We start from the raw sequence: 25,183 nt of genomic DNA, 5'->3' as shown, positions 1-25,183 counted from the left end.
TAATGGTGTGAAGTCACTCGAGAGAGGCTTGTGGGGCAGTGGCACAGGCTTCACTGCATCCTGCCTTCCTTCCCCATCCAGACAGAAACGGACAGTGGGTCTGCAGCACCTGTGGTTTCCATCATGCCTTGGGATTCTTCTTCTCATATGGTGCCCATCATTTCAGTTGGATACTTCCTTCATCGGAGATGGATGCTTGTCATCTGGCCCAGCACATTTAGGACATTTGCCAGCATGCTCTTCAGAACGATCTTAACATTTGGGATCTTTGACTCCCAGTGAAGCCTAGAAGCTGCAAGCACAGAGCAGCCAAAAATGGAAACCAGAATGGAGTGGACCTAGTAATCATAAGCAGGTCATGCTCATTGGTGAGGAGAGACAGAGGGAGGCATACTACCAACATCTGCTGAAAAATTATGTTTCTCTTTTGAGGCTAGCATCATGTTTTAGTCTTATCTGAGCATGGGGTCACTCCCCAAAGAGATCTATATTCTATGTATACTGCATCACCAAGGGAGTGAGACTTGTTGACACAGCAGTACTAAGAAATGGCTGGTTGGTTAACTTGGATTCATGTTACAACTAGAATTAGTGTAGTCTCTACTCTTACTGTGTGCAAGCAACTCTGAGTACACAGGGAGGATGTATGTATGTGTTGTTGTTGTTGTTAAATTTAACACTTATATAGCATTTGCTGCATTACAGGCACTACTCCCCCTATTACCACAAATATTAATTAATTTAACCCTTATTATGTGGTAACTGTTGTTTGCAGTTGAGGCAACTATAACCTGAGACATCTGCAATGTGCCCCATTTACAGATAAGGCAACTAAGGCACAAGGGTCTCATAGCCAGTGAGTCTGGCCAAGGGTCTCATAGCCTCATGTCACAGTCTCATGACTTGCCAAGGGTCTCATAGCCAGTGACTGGTGGAGCTGGGATTTCAACACAGGCCGTGTGGCTCCACAGAGTGTGGAGTCGGTTGAGTTGCTCAGTTACTCTTGCAGTTGAATATGATGGATAAGTCACTTAATCTCCAAGGGAGGAGAAAAAAGTGAGGATTCTGGTAATGAAACCTCGAGATAATGTAGAGAGTCCTGGGGGGGCCTCCTGCACAGCAGCTGGCCACCCAATTTGGCTAGAGTTTAAGACGTACTTAGCATGCAGGGAGTTGACCCCCCTGAAGGGTAAAATGGGGCCCCATTCCTGGCAGGGGCCAGGTCAAGGGTTTTGTTCTTAGTCTGTAATATGATAGAAAGTCTTTAGACAATGCGACACTATCATATTGGTGTTTGATCAGGGAAGTGACCTAACAGAGGCTTTGTTTTGGGAGGGCTGCTGTGGCTGCAGGGGAGGAAGGGACTGACTAGGGGGGAGCTGGAAGCCCCCCTCTCGGGGAGGAGACAAACAGAGGGGACCCTGTTGTGGGAGGGCCAGGGCCCAGCTGTTCTGAGAAGCCTTCAGAAGGAAGACTTGATCTATAGTCTACAGGACCCTGCAGGTGAAGCACATTACCCAGATGCAAATCCAAGAAGTTACAGTCTTTAAAAGACAGTTTAATTAGTGGCTCTGGAGCAGCTGAATTCCATGAGCCTAATTCTTCCCAGCTGACCTGGCAGCCATTGTGATTCCTAGCTGGGTTTGCTAGAGTTTCCTTCTTATTAGAGGAAGATTTCCTGACCTCTGACCCAAGACTAGGAGACCCACTCGGCTGCATCCACTACCACTGGCCTTGGGGATCTACTGCTTCTGTTTCCTTTTCCTTACCATTATTTCTTCCTTATTCCTCACCATCTTCCCCAGTTCAAATATATCTTACATCTTGAGTGTGTTGAAGGTGACAGGCAGGCAGCTCTCACCTGCTGGTGTGAAGTATTGGCTCAGGCTGAGCAGCAGACACAAAGCAAGTGGGAGCCACCAGTGGGGACAGCTGGCCAGCGCTGAGGCTCTTGCTTCCAGCTGCAGGTGGTAGCTTCAGTTAGAGCTCATGGGAATTATTCTTTAAATCCCTGTATATGGCAAGGAGACTTTTCTCCTCCTTTCTCAGGAAGTCAGCATGTCTCCTTACATCGATGGGGGAAAAAAATAATAAAGTGCTTCACATCCTATTCACTGAAAATCCACTGTAGTTTTCAACCACTTAACCTTCTCGAGTGGAAATACAAAACACATTTCCTGTGAAGTACTGCCACACAGAGTCCTAAAGAAGTCATGTGGCATTTCTAAGTATCATGCACAATTTTCTTTTCGGTTTTACTGCTTTGTGCATAAGACCTTTGTCTGTGTCCTTACTTATGTCAGCATCCGTGATTGTGGCATTTGTGTACACCATTGACCTCAGGGGGTCATTAAAACTGCATGGAAAAGCACTTGAGTCCTGGGTTCCCTCATGGTGGTAGGCTGTGCATGCTGAGAATGCCAACTTCTGGAAGTGCAATGTGGCAAAATGCACCAAGCCAACCAGCTGTGTGTTGTCCTTCTCTCTCTGGGGCTTTCTCCCAAACCAGCTTGTTGAGTTACCTGGATAGTCAGGGGACCCTCCATCGCCACATCTGCTTACAGGGGTTCTGCTTCCCCAGCTGACCTTTTTCCCAAAGGGAATCTAAATGGACAGAGCTAAATCCAGCATTGTCAGACCCTTGCATTTGAAATCTCAGAGGGAATTGCAAAGGCCTTTCTGTAAATAGCTAGATAGTGCCTGCTTTGGAGGGAGATTGCTACACATGCCCATAGATTTTTATTCTGAGGAGACATTCTTTTGATGTCCAGCTCAGATGAGCAGGACTAACAAAAGTGGCCTTTCTTCTCAGACCATCTCATTTGGTCATCCTCAGAGGGAGCTAATCTCTCATATTCAAGGGAAACAGCAAGAAAAAACTCCCCCAGCCTTTTCTAGTAAATCTGAAAGTTTTCATTCTAGCCCCTTCAATACAGCAAGATGAGTCCCACCAAATGTTCCTAGAGCTGCAGAGAAAACCCTATGCAAATAGAAAATGGAATCTTTTGAGGCAGATCTGCATTAGGGATGATCGACTGCACTGAGAGACTTATAAATGAAGTGAGAAAGACTCCAGCCCTAGAGCTGGCACTGCACCAGCTGTATCGACAGTGCATAGATGGGCATCTGCACACCATAGAGCATGGGCTATCTTCTGGGAAGGGAGCTGACTGCTTGCATTAAAATGATCTTCATTTTGGCCAATGTCAACTTTCTGGGCTGGAGCCTGTTGGATCACACTCAGTCAGGAAAGGACCCAGGGGCTGCCTTCCCTCCCTCCAAGGTCAAAAATGTAGCATGCTGACATCCTTGGCTGGGCTTCCTATATTGGCAAGAATACTTGAATAGGAAATGGCCTGAAGGATTCCAGTTCAGTAAATATTTCATGAGTAAAAGAATGAATAAATGAAGGGCTTCCCAACCCTTAAAGGAATTGGTGATGTGCTAGAAGCCAGATCGCCCTAGATCCATGAAGCTTCCCAAAACTTTCTAAGCAGCAACTTACTATATAGTACATATATGTAAACATAAAAAACTGGGATGTACAAGAAGAGTAAGAGGGAAAAATGTAGTAAGAAAGAACAAGGGCATGACTGAAGGAACTAGAAAATGATCAAATGGTAGGTGCAATTGATATTCTTTGTGAAGGATAAATTATGGGAAAGAAGATCTGGAAACAAAGTACCAGAAGAAACCACATAGGCAAAAATCCACCAATGCTTCCAATGAGGAGTGGCAGGGTTACTACCATATATAGAGCATTTGCTCTGGAAAATCAAGGACTTGTGACATTCACATTCAGTTTTATTAATTTCAGCAAACCTGATTATTTTGGTGTGAGTCAGGGCAGCATAAAACCAATGCATTGGGCAGGGCTCATGTGAGGAAAGGGGTCTGTTGTAGCTAGAGAGGTGTCAGCATCTGCAGGTGGGCACATCAACCTGCCCAAATGTAGAGCAACATTCGAGGCCTTTTATGGCGGTCAGGGTAATTTGACTCTGACTCGAGGTAGGCAGCTTGAATGCAACAGCAGCACCCAAATGATTCCTCCTACGTGGAGGTATCCAAAAGCTGAATGTCTCATAGCTATTACCTATTAGGAGCCATTATTCTGTTTGTTCTGCTCAAGCCAAGGAAGAGTTTTCCTGATTGTTCTCAAAGCTCTCTCAGGCTGCACCAAGCATTCCCTTACCTTTGAATGGTTCTGAAATGCTCTCTGCATTTTGTCAAGGCTGATCTGGCCATTTCTTCAGTGCAGATGAGTAAATTTCCACATATGGCCTGTAACGTATCCAACTGAGAGAACATATCCAGCAGGGATGCTTCAAAACCAAAGCCCTAAACAGATGTTACTGAGAAGGGATGCACAATGACCTGCAGAGAAGAGAGATGCTAGGTGAAAATAAAAGCTGCAACTATGCTAGGAATGAAGACAGGGAGGAAGGGGCTCAGGTCATGTCACAGGGTCCGGAAGTTAGGGCATGAATGTGAAATTTGCAAGGGGCTGGTTGCTGGAAACACTGCTCCTTCACAAACATCTTCTATTAAGATGAAGATGGGAAACAGGCAGACATCTCCTGTCTTTCCTCCTCTCTATGTTAGGGGATTCTGATGCCATTCCCCTCACTGTGCAGTGAACCGAGAGATCTTGTTGGCAATTACAGCCTGAAATTCTAGGAAACGTCAGAGCAGGCAGATACAAGGGTGAGATCTGTGAATTTTCTGGAAACTTTGGAAGTAAGTCCTGGTGAAGTCATGCTTTGACATGTTCACCAAGTAGAGGCTCATGGCTATAATAAGAGTAATATCTTATGTGTGTTTGAGTCTTTGTGCTTCTCAAGGCACCAACATCATCTCATTTCATCTAGGCATCCCCAGCATAGACATCATGTCCTACTACCATGTGACTTTGAGTAAGTTCCAGAACTTCACTATTTTTTAGCTTCCTCATGTATAAACTGGAGATAATAAGGACCTATCTCACAGAGTGGTTGCACGAATTCAGTGAGTGAATATATATAAAGATTGCCTGGCATATGTTGAATTATTATTATTATCATCCTTCATTAACATATGAAATTAACAAAGAAACAGAGATGAACTTGACCAAGATCACATAGCGGATGAGTGGACTGCTAGATCAGAAGCTTGCCATCTCCCATAGTATTGATGGAAATAATAATGATAAGCCACTTTAACCATAACTAGTGCTTTTTTTTTTTTTCAAATGACTGACTTTCATCAAGCTAGCCTTATAAGAGGTCATATCAGCTACAGGCAGAGAAGCCCACAGATAGTGGCTGCGAGTTGAACAGCTTAGTATAACAGACTATAAAAGTTAAATGGAGTCAATTTGTTTAATTTCTAGGTCATGGAATAATTGTCCCAACAGAAATAAGCCAACAAAAATACCAAGAGACAGCTATATCTCCCCAGAACATTGATTTCCATCTTGACTATCCAGTAGGCCTTGCAAAATTTGTGTGTAAAATAAGGAAATTGGAAGGTCATATTTCTAAGTTTCCTTTAAACTCTGAGACTCTGATTATCTTCCTTCTTCTGATTGAGAAAGGCTAAAAGTCCTTTTTGCTTCAACCCTTACTGTTATAAATCATTCTAAAATGCTGATGTCTATTACCCAACATCGTGGTAGGTCCTGTGAGGAACAATTATGTGTGTAGAAACCTCGTAGTATATCAGTGTTAGTCTTCTGTCTGTGAGTTCGCAGCTTCTAGGGCAGGAACTGGGTGCACAGGGACACACCGAAAGAGCCCAGAAGATTCTTACAGGTTTCTACTTTATTGTCAGCTTGTTTTCTTCCAAGGTGTCTTTTATTGTCCTCAAGGAAAGCACAGAAAAAGGCCCTCTCCCTAACCCGGGGTCCTGGTATTATCTATGCTCCAGTGATTTGGGGGTTATTAGTAATCAGAACGTTGTCAGCTACTGAAGCTATCCCAGACCAGTTCATATGCAGTGTCTCTACAAATGGCCCTGCCCTCCCACAATGAATGCTAACTGTTGACCTCCCCAAAGAGCCTCCTCATCATATTTGTTACACCTTGTTTTGTTATTGCCAGGTCTCCAGGAATGAAATCGTGTAGCAGGAAGCATATAGGGCCAAACGGGGACACCATCTCCAGGCAAAAGAGGCTTCCTAGTTGGAATAGTACAGATTTGATGGATGAAAATAAATGTGTGTCTTAGATTTTAGCCCAGCTGTTAGAATCCTTAGGTCCTGGGATCATTAGAAAACTGTGACTTCAGGTCTCATCATTCCTCATTCCCCTGAAACCCCTTCTTTATGGCTTGTCCATCCCTAAAATAGGTCTGGAGATCGTCAGCAAATTCAATGTGTTTTTGGGAGAGGGAGGGAAAGTTGGAACACAAAAAGAGGAGAACAGATGGGGAAAGAAGACATTCCTGTCTTTTCAAATTCCATCAAAATTTCTTTTTTTGATGATGGTCTTGATCTCAACTCATCTTTTTCTGTTGTTATTGTTGTTTTTTGAGATGGGACCTCCTTCTGTCACCCAGGCTGGAGTGCAGTGGTGTGATCATAGCTCACTGCAGCCTTGAAGTTTTAGGTTCGAGCAATCCTCTCACCTCAGCCTCCCAAGTAGCCAAGACTACAGGCGTGCACCACCATGTCTGGCCATATCTTTGAGGTCCGGTTGGTGTTGAGACTTCACATCATCACCTTTCCTACCTTGCTTTATGAGTAGTTGGGCTCTGTTTCTTGTTGATTTTGTAATTAATTAGATGAGTGCTTGGAGCAAGGCCAAGACTGGGCCCAAGTTTTTCACCCATGCCTTACCACTATCCCTTTCTTTCAGCAGACCTGATGTGTGGACAGGTCTAGGGACGAGTGGAATGAGTATCAATATGCACATTTGAAATTCTGAGTTTTACCCTGTACCACTCTCTCTTTCCTCCTACCGATGGCCAAGTCCTCTGATTTGGCCTCCAGATTACATTTCGAACCTTTTCTCACCATTGCCAGTGGCACTGCCAAGCTCACATGCTCATTTCTTCTTCAGCTAGTCTGCCATTGTTGCCCTTCAACCTTTCAATTAGTTCCTCTTGCCACCAAACCACCACCAACTTTAGTATTCTAAAGCACAGACTTTGTCATGTTATCCCATTTTAAAGAGAGGGACCTTTTGATGGTTCCTTGTTTTTTAAGAGGATAATTTCCAACTTTCTGCTATTAAAATGGCATTCAAAGCCCTTTGCAGTTTGGCCTCAACCAGTTTCCCTAGTTCCGTTCTCCACATAAGCATCCATCATCTAACAATTCTCTAGAAGCGTCTTATTCTCATTACTTTACACATTTCTGGAACCTTTTCCTGAGACTGTGATTCTTTTCCTCTCTGCTTCTAGCAGATTAAAACTTACCCATCCTTCAGAGCAGGGGTCAGCACACTGTCCCATGAGCCCAGTCTGGCCTGCCATCCATTGTAGTAAGTAAAGTTTCCTTGTAACATAGTCACACCCATTCATTTGCTCAGTGTCCATGGCTGCTTTCAGGCTACAACTGCAAAGTTGAGTAATTGTAACAAAAAGGGTATGGCCCAGAAAGCTCAAAATATTTACTATCTGGCCTTTTAGGGAAAAAGTTGGCCAACCTCTGCTGTGAAGGTACAGCTCAAGTACTGCCATCTCTGTGAAGCCTCCTTAACTAGCCCACCCGGAAACCAAATTAGAAAAAGTGAATCTCTTTTCTGTAAGCCTGTAACATTTCATGTAAACCCCATTAGACAGTTTTTATGTTGAGGTTTTTGTAGAAGTCAAAATTGGTCTTTGAATTCTTAGCATATTGCACACAGTAACCAAGACACACAGTGAGAATTCAATAAATTGCTGATTAACATGTAAACTCTGTTGAGAATATGTTTCCATAGTTTATTAAGCATGTATCTCAAGGAAAAAGGTCTTTCATGAGAAGCTGAACCAGAGACAAAAAAAAAAAAAAAGTCTCAAGGCTAGAGATCTTCCTTTCTTCCTTCTTGTTCCTTTATACCTTCTTGAACAGAACCTTTGTTTCTGAACAGCCAACAGCCAATTCCTTTGACTGCTGGAGAACTCTTGAATAGATTGATCTCAAATTGATCACTGCTTCTTCTGAAGGTAACACATTTGTTCCGTTGTTTCTGCTGACAGCACATGGTGGGCTCTGTAGTGGATCTGGGGGTGCTGATGTTTTCTCCTTCCATATGTCATTGGGTATTTGAGTCGGGGTAGGAAGCCATGGCAAACCCATTGCTTCTGTTCATCCACCTATGTTTCCTTATTGATTTGAATTTATCCCAAATAAATTTGGATATTTAAGGCAGGGCATGCACCTTTAATTGTTCAGACCCTAGCCAGTGGCCTAGACCTTATCTCACTGGACTAATACACAAGCTAACACTAGGAGTTATATCTAGGCAGGGTAAGCCCCCAACTCAAATCTTGACAGCCCTGAACCCCACCAGATTCCCCTTCACCCTTTGCATCTGTCCAGAATTGCTCCTGGAAACCCTGTCTCTCCAGAGTGAGTAGTAGCCAGCTGAGATGGGAGATGGGATGCCCATGGCCTATGCCCGAGACCCTCCTAGTCAAGCTCCCTGTCTGGATAACTGGAGACACTTCGTTCTCAAAGCAAGCATTGTGACATTTGGTTCTCTTCACGCATGTGCCTTACCCAGCTTAGACAGATGGAAGAATTGAATGTAAAGAGATTCTACAGAATGTATTGGAAATAACAAAATTGTGTATGTGTGTTTTTAAAGGATACCCTTTTGGTTGCCGCATGAGTTATTTTGTTGTTGCTGTTGTTGTTAGAGATTAAATCTCAATAACTTTTTGGAATTAGAATGGGCTTCCCATCAGCTGTATGGGCTACACACTCGCCTTCTTTTCATAGCAATCCAAGAACTCCACTGCCTTCCTCACATCCCCTGCTATGTTATCAGCATGGTAGTTTTGCTTGAGATCAAATCAGGGCAACATAGGAACTGTCATTTTTCATTTACCGGGGCCCTTTGATCCCATTTGAGGTTTATTTGTTTCAAGTGAGAAACACAATCCCTATTGCATACATCTATTCTTTAGAGTACTTTTTTATTTTATTTTTTTATGTTAGAGATCAAATCAGAGTTGTAAGTAGTATGGTCATTAGTTATCACCACTAGATTTCACAGGCTACACTTTATTTCTGTTCTTACAAAATCACCAACCTTCTCTGTTGCATAATGATCACTTCCAGTGAAGCCACAATGTGCCTTTCTTGGGTACTTGGGTGTTAATTTATTTCACAGTTTCCTTTGCAGATACAATCAGAGTCACCTATCACATTCCTGTTTCTGCTTTTTATTGTGTTCCTTTGCTATCGCGTTTGTGTGATCTTTTTCTGAAAAATGACAGGTAGTGTTTCTCTGCTCACTGTATCAGTGACATATTTTCCACGACTTCTCTATTGCTATTTTAAAAATATAACATTTTATAGATGTAATCTTAGTTGTTTGTAACTAGGTTTTGTTATAGGAGCAAATTTCCTAAATGGCATGTTGGTTTAGGTACATTTTTTAAAGAAAGGGAAAAATATTTTCTGCAAAATAGTTTCCTCTAAATTGTAAGTGAAGGAAAAGCTCTGTTAGTAAGATTATAATGCATTTTCCTGATTTCTTAGTACATCGAAATGCATGAACATTATTTTTATGTAAGTGATTAAGTTGTGGCTTTTAATAACACGTTGTTAGAGCAAAAAGAGCTATCCCTTTTGATTTACTTGTATATTTACTGGGTGACTTACAGTGCTTTACATATTAGAATTGGATTGTCAACAATTAACATTCTAGGTTTTTATATAACCCATACTTCAGGTAATAGAGGATTATTAAACTACAACCAGTGTGTTAGAAATCTGCCTACTGGTAATAAAATTCTTACGTATAACAGCAGCTGAGAAATACTGCTGTGTATTTATGCATAGATTGCAAGACAGATGGCCTGCAAGCCGCAGAAGGGCCTGACATGCAGGTCCACCAGCAGGTGGCGCTGCTTTTCTAGAAATAAACCCTCTACCTGGATTCTAGGTACTCTCCTCCTCCTCACTTTCTGCCTTTTCTCTTGCAGATTGTCTCCTTTATTTCTCTAAAATAAATATCTAAAACTGTTGTTGCTGTTGTTTGAAGAGATATACTGCCAGTACGACAATGCCCCTGAATTGCTAAGGTTTATTTGAAATCCAACTTGCCTGATGCAGTGCTTACTTGAAGCAAGTCCAAGTTAAATACATGTTACTGTTTTTAAAAGGTAACTACACAATACTGGATTCAGCACTGAGATTGGATTGCCTATGCTATCTGATTATTGTTATGTGGCAAGTTCCCATTTTAATCTAATATCTATTTACAAAAATTAATCCTATAGGCTTCTATTCACCTCAGGATAATGAGGGGCATTTTTATTAAAGTGACTGATTGATATACTGAATTAATGTTTTATATAAAAATCACCTTAGTATGATGTTCTTTCATCAAGAGTTACTCTAGAATCCAGGCTGGGTGCAGTGGCTCACGTCTGTAACCCCAGAACTTTGGGAGGCTGAGGTGGGCAGATCACTTGAGGTTAGGAGTTTGAGACCAGCCTGGCCAACATGGTGAAACCCCGTCTCTACTAAAAATACAAACATTAGTCAGGTGCCTATAATCTCAGCTACTTTGGAGGCTGAGACACTAGAGTTGCTTGAACTGGGAGGTAGAGGTTGCAGTGAGCCAAGATTGCACCACTGCATTCCAGCCTGGGAGCCTGGGTGACAGAGCGAGACTCCGTCTCAAAAAAAAAAAGTAAATAATAATACTAATAAAAGAGTTACTTTAGAATCCAAGTCATCCAAAGAATATTGCCTTTCTCTCGGGGCCAGAACTACATTTTGACAAACAGGATCAGAGTTTCTGTTAAGTTTTGTTCTGTTTTTTAAGAAGACTTTTCACAGAAAAGTTGATAAGCTCATCAACTAGGGCATCATAAATGAAGAGAGAAATCAAATGTGCAAGCAAAACTATTTTTAAAAATTATTTTGTCCACACATACCCAATTTTTCAACCATTTTTAAAAAAAGACACAGCTATATCTTTTTACTGTTTTTTTAATGGTCTGCGGTATTCCTTTGTACAGAATATTTAGTGCAAACATTAGCTTATGTGGGAGAAAATGAATTTATTGAGGTTACAGAAGGGGAGAATTGAAATATGTCTCAGGATGACTCGCTTATTTGTTTATGTTTTTCATTATTAAATTTTCTCCTTTTTTTTTTTTTTTTAAACAGTGTCTCACTGTGTCATCCAGGCTGGAGTGCAGTTGTGCGATCTTAGCTCACTGCAACCTCTGCCTCCCAGGTTCAAGTGATTCTCCTGCCTCAGCCTACCAAGTAGCTGGGACTACAGGCATATGCCGCCATGCCCAGCTAATTTTTGTATTTTTAGAGACGGGGTTTCGCCATATTGGCCAGGCTGATCTTGAACTGACCTCAAGATATCCACCTGCCTCAGCCTCCCAAAGTGCTGGGATTACAAATGTGAGCCACCATTCCCGGCCCTTCATTATTAAATTTTCTACCTATCAGGCCGTAAAGAACTTTGGAAGCATAGGCAGTATTTTACTCTTTGAATAGGATTTCTCTCTTTTGAGTTTTTAAACTTTTCTCAGGCATACTGCGCTAAGGACTGCAAGTTGAGGATCTAGATAATGTAATGTACGTTCTTATTTAACTCACCCATGTGATTTTCACAGAGAACATCTTGAAATGTTATTGATTCAACAAAATCAAGGAGGAAAGGATTGGGGAAACATTTTCTTCTCAGTGAATCTATTTTAAAGCACTGGTTTTGTTGAAAATGATTTTTTGAAAATATAGATTGCAGTCAGTTTTCATGTAAAAGTCAAACCCTGACGGGTTTCCTTCCAGTTCTCTGTAGAGGGGATGGGATGAGCTGGAGTAGTTGAAGACAAGAAATAGCCATCCTGAAATCAGGGTAAATTTACCTGGCTGGGCTGTGAGGAATAGGCCTTGTGAGTTTCACGGGACCCCTTTCTGAGGCATTAGATAACTTTATTTTCCTGTTGAATAAGCTCTCCAGAAAAAAAAGAAAAATGAGAACTTCAATGGAACTGGACAGTTGCCAAGGGCCTCCCTGCTTTATTTCCATGCACGGATGTGTGTTTCTTACCTTGGAAAGGAAAGTGGGCTGAGCGAGCTAGGCAGTTTCTGATAGACTTTTCCAAGATGCAAAGCCCACCCACTATCCTCTTTGAACTTCAGTATTTAAATCAGAAGAAAAATAGCTTTCCCAGAGGATTCAGATTATTACCAAATATTGCACAAATTCTATCATTTGGAATGTAAACGCTTACACTCTCTGCCCTTTATACCTCCAACTGTGCCCTCAAACACATTTTCCTGCTCTAGCCAAATTGACTTTCTTACAGTTTATACAGTTTAGTATTTTCCAACCACCTTGCCTTGGTTCAAACTGTGTCCTCCACCTGGCATGCCCTTCCTGCCCTCTACTGCCACTCCTTAGTCTGTTCAGCATCATGGGTCAAGTGCCCCCTGAGTGCCAGGCCCTGTGCTCCATCTGGGGATATACGGGACCTCTCTATTCATCCTATTCTTGTTTCAAGTCGTCTTCTTTTTCTTTCTTTCTTTTTTTTTTTTCCTGAACAATTCTCTCTCTAGGACTTACTTATTGTCTAAGACATTTCATGTAGCCCTCCCTTGACATTCTCATGCAACATCTTTTGTACTGTTATGTTTATGTAACTTATGAGTTCGTATATTTGTATTTGATGCAATTATCTAATTTCTCTGGCTAGGCTTGTGGTTCTCTCTTATTGTGCATCTTTAAAAAGATTTTAAAGAAAAGAACAAGAAAAAGGTATGCCCAACATTAAACTCAGAGTCATTACAAATCAGAGCCAGAAGGGTCTCATACTTAACTAATGCTCATCCCCCCAGGAAAGGGAAGTGTTTTGCCAAGGCCACACAGTTGATCCAAGGCAGGCCTAGAACCCCGGGGCTCCTGATCACTAAGCTGTGCTTCTTCCCTTTGCAACATCACCTCTGTAGCTGCTCGGAGCTATTTATTGGGAACTTTTCAGGGCCCAGCATTGTGAGAGACTCAATGATATGTGAACTCCAACAGAGGAGCTTATAAGCCTAGCTGGGGGAGTAGAACACATTAGAATTGAAAACAAATTATAATAATGCAAGGCATGAGATCAGAAGTGCCAGGGGATTTTTTAAAGAAAGGAGAGAATTGATCTTGTCATAATCATCTGGGAAGGCCCCCTGGAGGAGGCAGCCTAGCCTGTCCCTTCAAGGGTGGTCAAGTAGTCACGTGAAAGGAAGACATGGTGGGAGAGCCTGGTGAAGGAGTCACTGCCTCTCTACCCCGCCATGCCTCTGCCCCTTCTTCTGTCTCCCATGTGTCTGCATAAGCCGATCAATCCCATGACCTCCCAGCAGAAATTCAAGGGAAAGAAAAGAGGCCCTCACAATCAGACGGCGTGAATTTCCTGTAATTTAGAGGAAACAGTGGGGTTCCTCTGTCCCCATCTGTCTTTCATTTGTTCTTGCCCTGAATGGTTCCAGCCTTCTCCAATTGAGGTCCGTTTAAACGTTTTCTGGCTTTTCTTGTTTTTATGACATTTGGCAAAACCTAATTATTTGACTTGAGCACTTCATTGGGGCCATATGAAACAAGGGACAAAGGTGACAGTTGAATGAGATGCAAGGCTAGGGGTCAGGTGGGGGTGGCAATGCTCACCCCTAAGTGTTGGTTACCAGCTCAATTGCTTGGGGAAGGAGAGAGAGTATGGACCCATGTGAATTACACCATGTCCAAAGGTGGCAGACTGGTGTGGAGAAGGACCCAGCAGCAGAGAACTCTCATTGCTCTGACTCTTCAAAGCCAAGGCAATAATCATGGGTAGCATTTAGAAAGAGCTCACCAGGAATTCTTTAAAGTGCTTTTCACATTTTCAGTCCATTCTCACAACAACCTATTAGATAGGTACTCTAATTCTCATTTTATTGGTGAGAAAACTGAAGTTAGATAATTTGCCAAATACCTATGTTCAGACCCAACAGTGTGGCTTTAAGACCTGTGTGGTTAACTCTTACCTCTCTACCCACTCAATGTGAGTAGGCATTTGTGGAGGGATATCCCATGCCTTAAAATCTTTATTTTGGGGATGGTACACTTGAGTGTCACTGGTTCCAGGGCCAGAAATGCAAACATGGGGTGTCTGCCCTATATCTGAGGGTACAGTAGGAAGCAGTGGGGCATTTGAGCAGCTGATAAGCTCCTGCCCCAGGAGAATGGCACCCTTTTGGAATGAAGACTCAGTCCTCTACAAGATTTTTAATTAGAAGTTAGAAATCCATATTTGTATGGACAATCTTCAGACTTAAAGATTGTCCCACATGTGAAATCCTGTGTATCAGCAGGGCGGTGCCAAGCTCAGCACACTGGGGACAGTAGTTGGTCCTCAGGCTGTCAGCCTGCAGCCCCCTGGTTATGTCACATAATCCCAAAGCATCTCCGAAATTTGGTGTCCTCCTTGGTCCAGTAGGGATCACAGTAGATCGTAGGACATTGAGGTATGGAGTAACTGGTCTGAGATCAGAGCTCTAAAGAGGGTCAGAGCTGGGACTTGGGCAGGTGGACTGACTCAAGAAGCTCATATCCTCATGCTGTTCTCACTCACAGGCAGAATTCTGGCAGCAAATGATCTGAATTAGAAGTCAGCCGACCTGGGTCCTGGGTCAGGGTCTGCGTATGATTGCAGCTATGACGCAAAAGAGGGTGAGGCCAGAGCATCCCCAAGCCGCTTCCAGCCCTTCTGTTGCACTCCACACCTTGTTCTCTAATGCATTGACCAGAAAGGCCCACCATACACTAGATTATAAAATATTGCACAGGATGTGTCCGAGGATAAATTATGATAGCATACAGATAATGATTTTATAGTTCAAGAACATCTATAGAAGGTGATTATGCCCTTAAGAAATATACTAAATGCTGTGTTTAGTGTAAAGTCACAATCCACACTGGTCCTTACCTCCCAAGGTTAAAAGCATACTGTATTTCTAAAGTGTTCTGGCAGAATATTCTTCATCAGGCACCTGGCTTGCACTAAAAACCCATGCATTTTACCTTTATCTGAGTTTGAAAGAAAGTATCAGTGCACCCATCTGGAATATATATTAGAATTCTAGGGGGCTCTTGACACCATTGGCTCAATGGAAGATACGGTATTTCCGGACGAGCCAATAGTAATAATGTTAACAATAATAGTGGTTTGTATTTATATAACATCTTATGGTTTAGAAAACAGTTTCACATATACACAATTAGATTCTAGGCTGGTCTTTAAATATCACAATCATTGGGGCAAGCATTAATTTAAAGAATGTAAACAGCAAAGTGAAAATGGAAATGAAATGTGATTGACATCTTCTGCCAGTCATGGCTATTTGAAGCTGTTTGGAGGTGGGGGGAAAGAAAAAGAAAGAAAGTAACATTGGTGTCAAAATATGTAAGCAAATAAAAACTTTCACCCCAAAGTGGAAATGTAAATCAACATTGTGTTAACCAGGAGGATTTGATGTGGGATGTGAAATAAAGTCCACGAGAGACCTGACCCCAGCTCTCTTTTCTGTTTCTCACTCTGGGCAGGTGGCAAATCTCAGATTCCTGAGGCAGCATGATCTTTTCTCCACTCCTTTGGATGCCTGACAATTTGTAAATCCACGAGGAAGTGTTTGTTGCAAGGGCCTTCCTTAACAATCTCATGCAAACAGCATGAAGTGATCAAAAGAAATAACTCTTGTCTTAGATTTGCCTTGTCCAGTTCTGCGGGGTGGCAGAACCAGTACCTCAAACACCTTTGAGAAATGGTGTTCAGGGCTGGAAATTGGGCGAGGTGAGAGAAGCTTTTGCCCTGGGCACCAAATTTAAGAGGAGACCCAAAACCTCAGGAATCAAGATAAATGATAGTCTCATGCAATATTTTCAAACTATCAAAATAAAATATTTTCAAAATATCAAAATTTAAAAAATCCAGGATGAACAGAATGTCATAATTTTAAGTGAAGACAGTATAAATATTGATTTCAAAGCTGACATTTAAGTACTGAATTCACTAGGGGTGGAAACAATGAGGACACCAGGAAACTAGCAGCTGCAGCCATGGGTGTGAGCCCTTCCAGGGTGCCAGGAGCAGTGTTTGGTATCTTACAGGCATTTTTTTCTTGATACACATCGGGGGACCTGATTTGACCTACAGTAAATCCAAATCTATTTGGTTATAAACCGTCTTAGAAAAAGAGTTCCTTTACAGGCTCCATAAATTCCATTACAGTCCACTTTGTCTTTGTTAAATGTATGGGTTGGAAATTACAATTCTTTTATTCACAATGATGATTTTAGACGCACAGCTCAGAAAGATCAGCATTCACTTAAAAAATATATTAGCATGCTTGTATCTATTAAGCACTATTGCTTTGTAAGCTCCAGCTGATGATTTTATTAAGTAGACTGCAAAAGGGGAAGAAAAATCAAGGATAATTATAAATTCATAAATACATAATTCATTGGCATAAAATGATTTAATGGAATGGATGTGGAATTATCTATTTCCTCAAGAAAATAACAGAGATATTCTGATTAAGCCCATAATCTTGTATATGTGAAATTCTAGCCAAACTGATGGGGCACATTTTCTTTTCTGAAACTACCTTTGATAAGAAATGCATTACAAACTCATCAGTTTGGCTTCCTGTTAACAAAGAGACAGCAGCCGTCTGGATCATTCTGGATTCACAGTGAAACTGCCACACCATGTATCCTCCAACTAAAGCTGTGCAAGTTTGACAAGGGGCAGATGAATCCAGGAGTTATTGTGCAGAGGTTTAAATCTATGCGGCAGCTGACGGTTGAAATAATCATCTATATATCGCCCTGAGCTAGCTGGGGAAAGGTTGAAGCTGTATATTTTCAACATATCTAGTCTAATGGTTAATCTGTTGTCTTGTACGGGGCTCTCGCAGGGTGGACTGGCAGCACACGCTGACAGCTTCGAGGAATTGCTCACGGTAGATGTGGTTCGCCTTGCTTTCCAAAGTACTGGGTGGATGAATCTAACTTAGCTTGAGTTGGAAAATGTGAAACTCACCTGACTCATGACCTCAAACACGAGCGGACCAGCAGGGCTAATAGCAGGTTGGGTGGTAGGGACAGTAGAGTCACTAAACTACCTCTGTTCCTCCCAATGTCCCCAGATCTGCGCACTTCAGGTGGGCTCCACGGGTATTTCTTTTGTTATTTGGCTGTCTTGGCAGGTTGGGAAGAACATTGTTCTTTGTGGAGACTGGAAAGCAAGGGAAATGTGAGAAGATTAAACTACTGCAGGGGTCAGCAAACTTTCTCTGTCAAAGGTCAGCGAGTTAATATCTTAGTCTTTGCAACCCATATGGTCTCTATGGCAAGTCCTCAACTTTGTCGTTAGAGATGGAAGCAGCCAGGGATGGCTGGTAAACCAACAACTGTGGCTATGGTCTGATAAAATTTTATTTATAGCCACCAAATTTCATATCTTTTTAGTGGGTTACCAAATATTATTATTCTTAGATTTTTTTTCCCCAATGACTTAAAAATGTAAACACACTCTTCGCTCATGTGATGTACAAAAACAGGTGGCCGGCTACAGTTTGCTGACCCCTGAACTTGAGAAAGATGAGAAAGAGGCAGCTGTTGGTGCCCAGGATGTGGCAGGTTTCATCCCTACTCTAAAAGTTGTCCCTCACAAACGCGGACTGCAAGTGCTAGGGCAACCTAAAGGAGTCAGGTTTAACTTTTGCCACAAAGCCGGAAGTTGGCTTTTGGTGTCAGGAGTAGGGAGTAGGGAGAGAAGGAAAGGAAAGTTGGGAGGGGCTGTTTGTATTGGACTTCTATACATTCCCCAGCCCTCCCAGTTGGACGTAAAGTAAAAATTATCTCCCATCTCCTAGTACCTTCCCATTCTCCAAACCCCATAGCAAAAATTCAGGGAAGTTCTCGAATTTTTCTTTTCAATTGTGCATTTCCTCTTAGAATTCCATCGTTCATCTCCGTGTCTCATCTCTAAGAAACTAATACCTAGTGATCTTTGCTTGAGACTTTTCTTTGCCCTTGAGGTAATAGAGAGTCTATTCCAGGGAAAAAGAAAAGGGCTAAAGGCAACCAGAAAATTCCAAAAGGATTTTCTACTGAATACTGAACAGGGCGGAGTGCTGGGCAATGATTCTAACAGGTCAAGTCTACAGCGAAGATATATGAGCTGCGATTCTAGATATGGGGGGTTTTGGTACATGCTGAGTTCCTCTCAGGATGCATACAGAACATAGTTTGAGATTGGGGTTGAGGGCCTATGGCATGGGTAGCATGGGCACATCTAATTTACCCAATTGGATTCTAGAGGATCCATTAGGCCCACAGTATTTTGTAGAGAACACTGCATTCCACGTCATGTGGATTCTGTTAATATATTTATATAGTATTTTTTTCTCTCTCTCCTATGGAGGAGCTGAATTCTTTCATTACTCTGTGTTGATGGACTCAAACTTACACAATTCAGGTTTCCTAGGCAGTGAATAGAGCCAGAAATATACCCTGTGATTAACTTCTACATAACCTATTGTTCCTTAAAGTCTCCCTCCCCATTTTCCTATTAGCTCCACAAAAGCCAGAAATGCAAAAGCTCCAACAAGCCTCCCTTCCCTGCCCTGGCAGCCTACCATGGGTGGGCACTCCCTATGCCTGTCCTAGGGCAGTACAGGTCACTTAGACATTTTTTAAAATTCTTATTCTGCATAATGATAGATTTTTTAAAAACTGATACCCATTAGGTTTTCCAAGTAAATGTGTTTCCTATTTCCTAGCTAGAAGTTGTGAAATTATCCTGCCAGAATAATGTATATGATAATGTGGTTGTTTAATTTTAGAGAGGTGTATATGTTTGAGATATTATGATCATTGGGGTTGCTTTTAAGGGGCAGCATCTTTCTTCTTTTCCTAATCTGTGGATTAATGTTAGCCGTGATGTCAGAGGTTGCAGTGAACTAAGATAACACCACTGCACACCAGCCTGGGCAACAAAGACCCCTTGTCTCAGAAAAAGAAAATATTAGCCACGATCTTTCAAAAAATAGATTTATAGTTGATTTTTATGAAGAATACTGCAGTGCTTATCAAACTTCTTGGTGATATGTGCTATTCCAAGGTTGTCAGGCAAGAAACTCATTCCAAGGACATCACCCACTTTAACTCCCCTGCACCCTGATACTGCCCACTACTCTCTGGGCGTAGAACTTGGCTCCATTGCCTGGCTTACCTGATCCTAGCTGTGCTTAACAGCTCAGCCTCATCGATGAACACATGGCATTCCCCACCATGGGATCCATCCTGAAACAGCAGTCAAGTGCTCCTTTACAGGAATCATACTACCAAATTCACAGTATGGGTTGTTCAGCTGGCATGTATTATTATTTTTGTGGTTGTTTTCCCATCATCGCTTAAGGAAACAACCACACCCTCTCACCAGTCTGGTTCGTGTGAGAAACAGCCAGGCACCATTCCATCCTCCAATCCAGAGACCACGCTCTTGTGGCCATGCTGTAAGACTTTGAGAGTTAACTTGCACAAACTTTCTGGTGAAAGTCTTAAACAGTCATATCAGAGAGAGCTTAGGTCAGCTTGGGAGTTTTGTCTGTGGTGAATTACATTTTGCAACACGACTGTTGTAAAATTCCAGGAATTTTACTATCACTCCATACCCTTCATTTTAGTAAAACAACATTTGAAACACCCACTTTTCATTGGTGTCGCTGACGGCCGAAGGAAATGCCGTGGATCTGTCTTTCTGAGGAGTGGCAAACTCACGGCATTTAATGTTAGGCACTGATACCACAACTAATGGGGCTGACCAAGCCGGCAGTTTGAGACAGACAGCAAAAGTTTATCACCAAGGATTGATGACTCGGAATATAATGATTATTCAGTAGAATTTGTTTTAGCAGACTTCAGGAAAGAATGGGTCTGATCCTGCTGCTAAACTGAGTTTTCGGTGTCTGTACATGTTGTGGGGTGATGGGGAACTCAGTATATTTTTGGAAATTATACCAAGAAGATTGTCTTCTGAATTTCCAGAAGTATTATCCCTACTGATACAGATGACAATAAGACAGCAAAAAGAATTGCAGGAAGTCATCAGGGTAAAAGAAAGGGAAAAAGATGGCAATTCAGCTGTGAGGGAGAAACTTCCAGTTTGATTCAAAGCTATTCAATGTTAAAATTGTTTGAAACTTTTCTAAAAGAAATTTCACTATGGATTAATTTCCATTTTCTTTTCTCCTTATTGTTTGGCAGTCAAGGTTGCAGCTAGATCACGCTATTCCAAAGATCCATTTGAGTTCAAGAAGGAGACTCCCAATTCTCGGCTTGTGACCGAGCCAGGTGAAGGAAGACTGGGACCCATTCCCATTTTTAATAACTACCCTGCACCCCTCAACATTCTACTTTACCATGCTGAGCTCAGTTGAAGAAGAGCGATGCACTACTGTGGATTTCAGCTTGCACTTAGCTTGTTGGGCAGCAAAATACCAAAAGGGAAAACTGTAAAAAACGACTAATAATAATTAAAATGACCTCACCCCCAAACTGGCAGCTTGTGCAAGACTTTAGTCGGAAGCCCTGTTAGCTAGATGCCTTTGTGTTCAAACCACTTTGCATGACTCTTATTCTGAGTGACTCCAGTGTGAATATGACATTACTAATGACCTGCTAAGTGTGTACAGATGTGGGTTTCTCCAGATGTGGTGATTAATAACATAATGGAGATAGCGGTTGACTCATGTTTATGAGTTGTTTGCCTTTTATTACGTTTCTGAGTTTATTTGCTTTGAACTGTTTTTTAACTCCAGCCAACAAACTCACCTTTAAATCTTAAAGGGCATCATCCCCTTAAATCTGATTGGGGAAACAGGGCAGAGGGAATGTGCCCCAGGCTAGAGCTGAGCATCAGGTCCATCCTATGCACGCATTAGACTGAATTAGGGAAGGCTGGGAGTTGCAATCATTGCCCCATTTCACTCCAAGGACCATAAAGAGGCTTGGTAAACCCTGACACAGTGTTTGCAATCTGGCGAGGCTGACAAAGGAAGATATTTCTTTTTTAAAAAATCTAGTGAAATATGTAATCATTTTGAAGTAAGCCCAGAGTTCTGGCCAGTGTTTCTGGAAGACGTTGCTTGCTTTTGCTTGAAAACAGAATGCTAATGAAAAGTCGAGTAAAATGTTGTTACAGATGTTCAACTCTGCATTAAGGCTGTTGGAATTACCACATCTTAAATCAATTCCCAGAACATTGTCTGGAGGTTATGTCATTGAAATAACGAATCCTCTTTAGTCAAGTATAAGCAAACATGTTAAAACATCATTGTAAGTTTAAATTAAACTCTAGCGCAAACCAGGGGATCTGAAGCCTCATTAGACTTGCCTGACATTTTTCTAGCACTGAGTCTTCCCAAACTGTAAAACTGTTAGATTCAGTGCCTATTAGACAAGGGAGCGCTGGGAAGTTACAACAGCACATTAAGTGTTATACTTAGGGATGTGCAAAAACAAGCCCTTGAATTTTATGAGTACTTGGAGACTGGATGGAGTTCAGCTCCTATAAAATTCCACGTTAGATTCCTGAACTTGTTTGTGTTCTAAAGAAGTCAGGTTTCTTTAAAGGATCATATCTTCATGTGGCTTCCGCAGCATGAAGGCAAGTGAAAATGCCATAGATGGAGGTGTATTGTAATTAGCCGAAATGTAGGTTAAATAAGAGCTTGTAAATTTGCATCGTCATGAGGTAGTGGCCCATTACTTCAACACATTTGTCTTTCATGAAAGTGAGTAAATTTAAGTCTCCCTTTTAATTCCATTTTTATTCCTCTCATGTAGTCACAGAAGCCATGAAATGAAAATTATATTTTATAGCTTAACTAAAAGTTTTCCTAGATCTGCTTTCTTTATGCAGAAATTGATAGGATCCATATAAAGGCTAATAATTAAATATGGTTTATATCCTACTTATGAGAAAGAAGTTATCACTGCTTCTCTTGAGGGACCTAAGCCATATGTAATGGTCTCCATTACACAGCGTTCATATATTTAAGCTGGAGACATTTTCCCCCATCTCTTCAGGGAACAGATCTGCATTTTCAGGCTGTGAGTGCAGGAGGAAACCTTTAAACACAAGTTTCATTTTGGAGAACAAATCCCAGTTTAAATGCAGTATGATTATGATGGATGATCTTTCTGAGTTGCAATGAAAATAAATAGTTTCTTTGCATAGAAGAGGCATAACTTTACTACCAGAATAAGGTGTCTCCCTGGAGCTGGCTAACAGGTATTAACTTGCAACTCTCCCATCTGAAGATCAGTGTAGCAACAAGGTGTAAAGATAATGGCCACTTAACCAAAGAGGATTATATGTTATAGGCCCAATGCAAAAAGGGAAGCCAATGCTCAGCAAAATAATCCCACAGGCATGCTAGGGAGGATGAGTTCTGTTCAGGTCTTAACTCATCTAGATTCGTTGTGTAACTGGGCACAACCATGGTAACATCTGGTGACCTTGAAAAATGCTAGCCGTGGTAGACTAGGTTAGATAAAAACCTTTGGATGTGGGATTATAACCTTAAGAAGTCTAACTGAATTATAACCTTAAGATGAGAAAAACAGAACTTGCACCCCGACTAGAGTGACTCACATGCACACACACAAACACACACGTGTTATTTGCTCCAGCATGCTACACAACCAGTCTAGGTCACCCTGAACACAATACACCAATTGCAAGTGGCCCATATTAAAAGATGACCTTGTCTTATAGGTCTAGTTAGTGCAAGACTTTCTACTTCATTCTAAGATGGGGAAAGTGCAAAAGCATACCTACACACACACACACACACACACACACACACACACCCTCACTGCCTTTCTACCCCATTATTGCCTCAGATGCCTGGTCCCCTATCCTGTGAAAGGAAGATGAATTCAGGTCAAGCTCAGAGTGCCTGTTTGCTTGCCGAGAGATGCATATCAACTCTAAGTGATTTTTTCAATACCATTTATGTGGCTTGTATTTATTTCCTTTAATCTTTTAAGTGCTGTTTAGTCTCTGTGTGATTTGCTTTGGATACTCATTTCTGATAAGATGCGATATCATCCCAGCCACATAGTCTCTGCCTGGAGCTCTAAATGACTGATACGGTCTCAGCCTGAGCTTGGGCCCTGGTGGGTGTCAGAGGAAGCAGGTGGTTCAGGGGGTCGGCTGTGGGTGTTTGCAGGTGCTTTCTTGCTTTCATTTCTTCTGGTCTCACTCTCACCTTACACCACAGTCATTCCCTTTTTCTGCATCAGCCAGGGTTTAGACAAGCCCAAACTGACAGCAGAATAGGACAGTGTAAAATGTGTAATACTTTGAAGCAGGTTTGGAGGGTAGTTGGATTATTAAAATAGCTTTGGAAGCATGTATCATAACCTACTAAATTTATTTAGCGTTTTCAGGGAAGTACCATATAATGCATGCTCTAATATGGGTCTTCTTGGATAATACCAAGTAGCTGACATGGCACTTTCTCCCCCATCTAAGACTCCTACACCATTAACATATATCAAGTCTCTTTTGATGTCATCACTGCTAATATTTCTCTTCTTAGCTTTAAGGTAACTGCTGTGCATTCTGAGTTTCAGGGTGCTTTCCTCCTAGTCTGTGTTGCAGTCAACTATAAGAATCCAAAGATCTTATTTTTCCTTCTTGACATTACAGCTTTAGCCTGAATTGTGGGGGTGGGGAGAGGAGGACTAGAATTTTTCCGCTGATGCCCCTGGGTGACAGGCTGGGTTTGCATCTGCTAATTATCAAGCAGTTCTCTTAAAAAGAAGCATGATGCAGGCTAATACATCTGCAAAGCTTATTAGTGGGTGTCTTTGGGCAAGAGCAGTAGAGTGTGCTGTGGTGTTTCTAAGTGAAGCTTCACATTGCTTAGCAATCTGTGTGGTTTAGACATTTGGAAAACAGCTTTTGGTTTCCAATCCCCTGTGCTGCCCTCCATCCCTGCCCGGCTGCTGCATCATCAGAGATTTCATTCAATGGCAACCTCCTCCTTCATTCCGGGGCTCTCCTCCAACCTCACCAGCCCCGGTGCTCCTGTCTTCATGGGTTGAAAAAGGACCCCGTTGGCACAGCCCCACAAGCCCTCCCTCCTGGCAGTTGGAGGGATAAGAGCTGAGTTGGGCTGGGGATTATTGAGCCAGCATGCACCAATGTGCCCCGATCTGATTGAAACATTGGCTGTCAAGGCCTTGAATCCTTGCCTCTTTTCAACGCTCTTTCTCTGGTATGCAGGGGTTAGGAACCAGCTAAGTTGGTTCATCTGGAGAAGCAGCAGGCTGGCAGTTATGCTGACATTTCAAATACAACTTTATTTCTGATTTTGGTTACAACAAAACGCAGTCGATTACTGGGCAAAGCAAAGTAACCAAAATTAACTCTAAGAATAATGATAAGTATTTTTTTTGGTATACAGATAAATCATGATTTCTTTTTTTTTTTTTCTTATGGCAGGGTGTTTACAAACTGTTTTAGTCTGTTTAAAGTGCATGTTCAAAGGCTGGAGTGTAAAGAGGTGTTGCCTTCACCTTCTCTAAGCCGGCCTCTTTGACTAACACATTTGATCTTTGTCATTGGGTCCTAAAAGACAGCCATGAATTCCTAGTGAGTGACTGAGCCTTGAATGTGTGTCCTTTGATATTTTGCCTGTATTGCACAGTCTGCCCTCAAACTGTTCATAATCTCATGAGCTGCCTGTATTTCCAGTTGAAGATGAGCAGCCATCAACACTATCACCAAAAAAAAAGCAACGGAATGGAGGCATGCGGAACTCACCCAACACCTCGCCTAAGCTGATGAGGTAAGGAGAGGGGCTGGTTGCCCACGGTTTCCCTCTTAGCCCTTCTCTTCCTCCCCTCGCCCCCTCCTCACCCTGCCAGGCCCAGAGTCTCCCCTCCCCAGCAAGCCCGGGGTGGGGGAGGGGAGCGAGATC

The 25,183-nt window shown here is 42.1% G+C and overlaps 1 protein-coding gene across 38 annotated transcripts in view; it reads left to right on the top strand.

Annotated features, from left to right (window-relative positions):
- Positions 1-25,183, top strand: part of KCNMA1 (potassium calcium-activated channel subfamily M alpha 1) — a 764,605-nt gene that overhangs the window by 642,420 nt on the left and 97,002 nt on the right. For 28 of the 38 annotated variants that reach the window (XM_016918668.3, XM_024346463.3, XM_063781912.1 and 25 more), the window contains one exon: positions 24,958-25,051. In XM_016918668.3, coding sequence (XP_016774157.1) covers positions 24,958-25,051 — 94 coding nt within the window. The other 10 variants (XM_016918673.3, XM_054659721.2, XM_016918702.4 and 7 more) reach the window with 4 other exon arrangements.

Source organism: Pan troglodytes, chromosome 8, assembly GCF_028858775.2.
Source record: "Pan troglodytes isolate AG18354 chromosome 8, NHGRI_mPanTro3-v2.0_pri, whole genome shotgun sequence".
Classification (NCBI taxonomy): domain Eukaryota; kingdom Metazoa; phylum Chordata; class Mammalia; order Primates; family Hominidae; genus Pan; species Pan troglodytes.
This window is presented reverse-complemented; position numbering and strand designations above follow the sequence as displayed.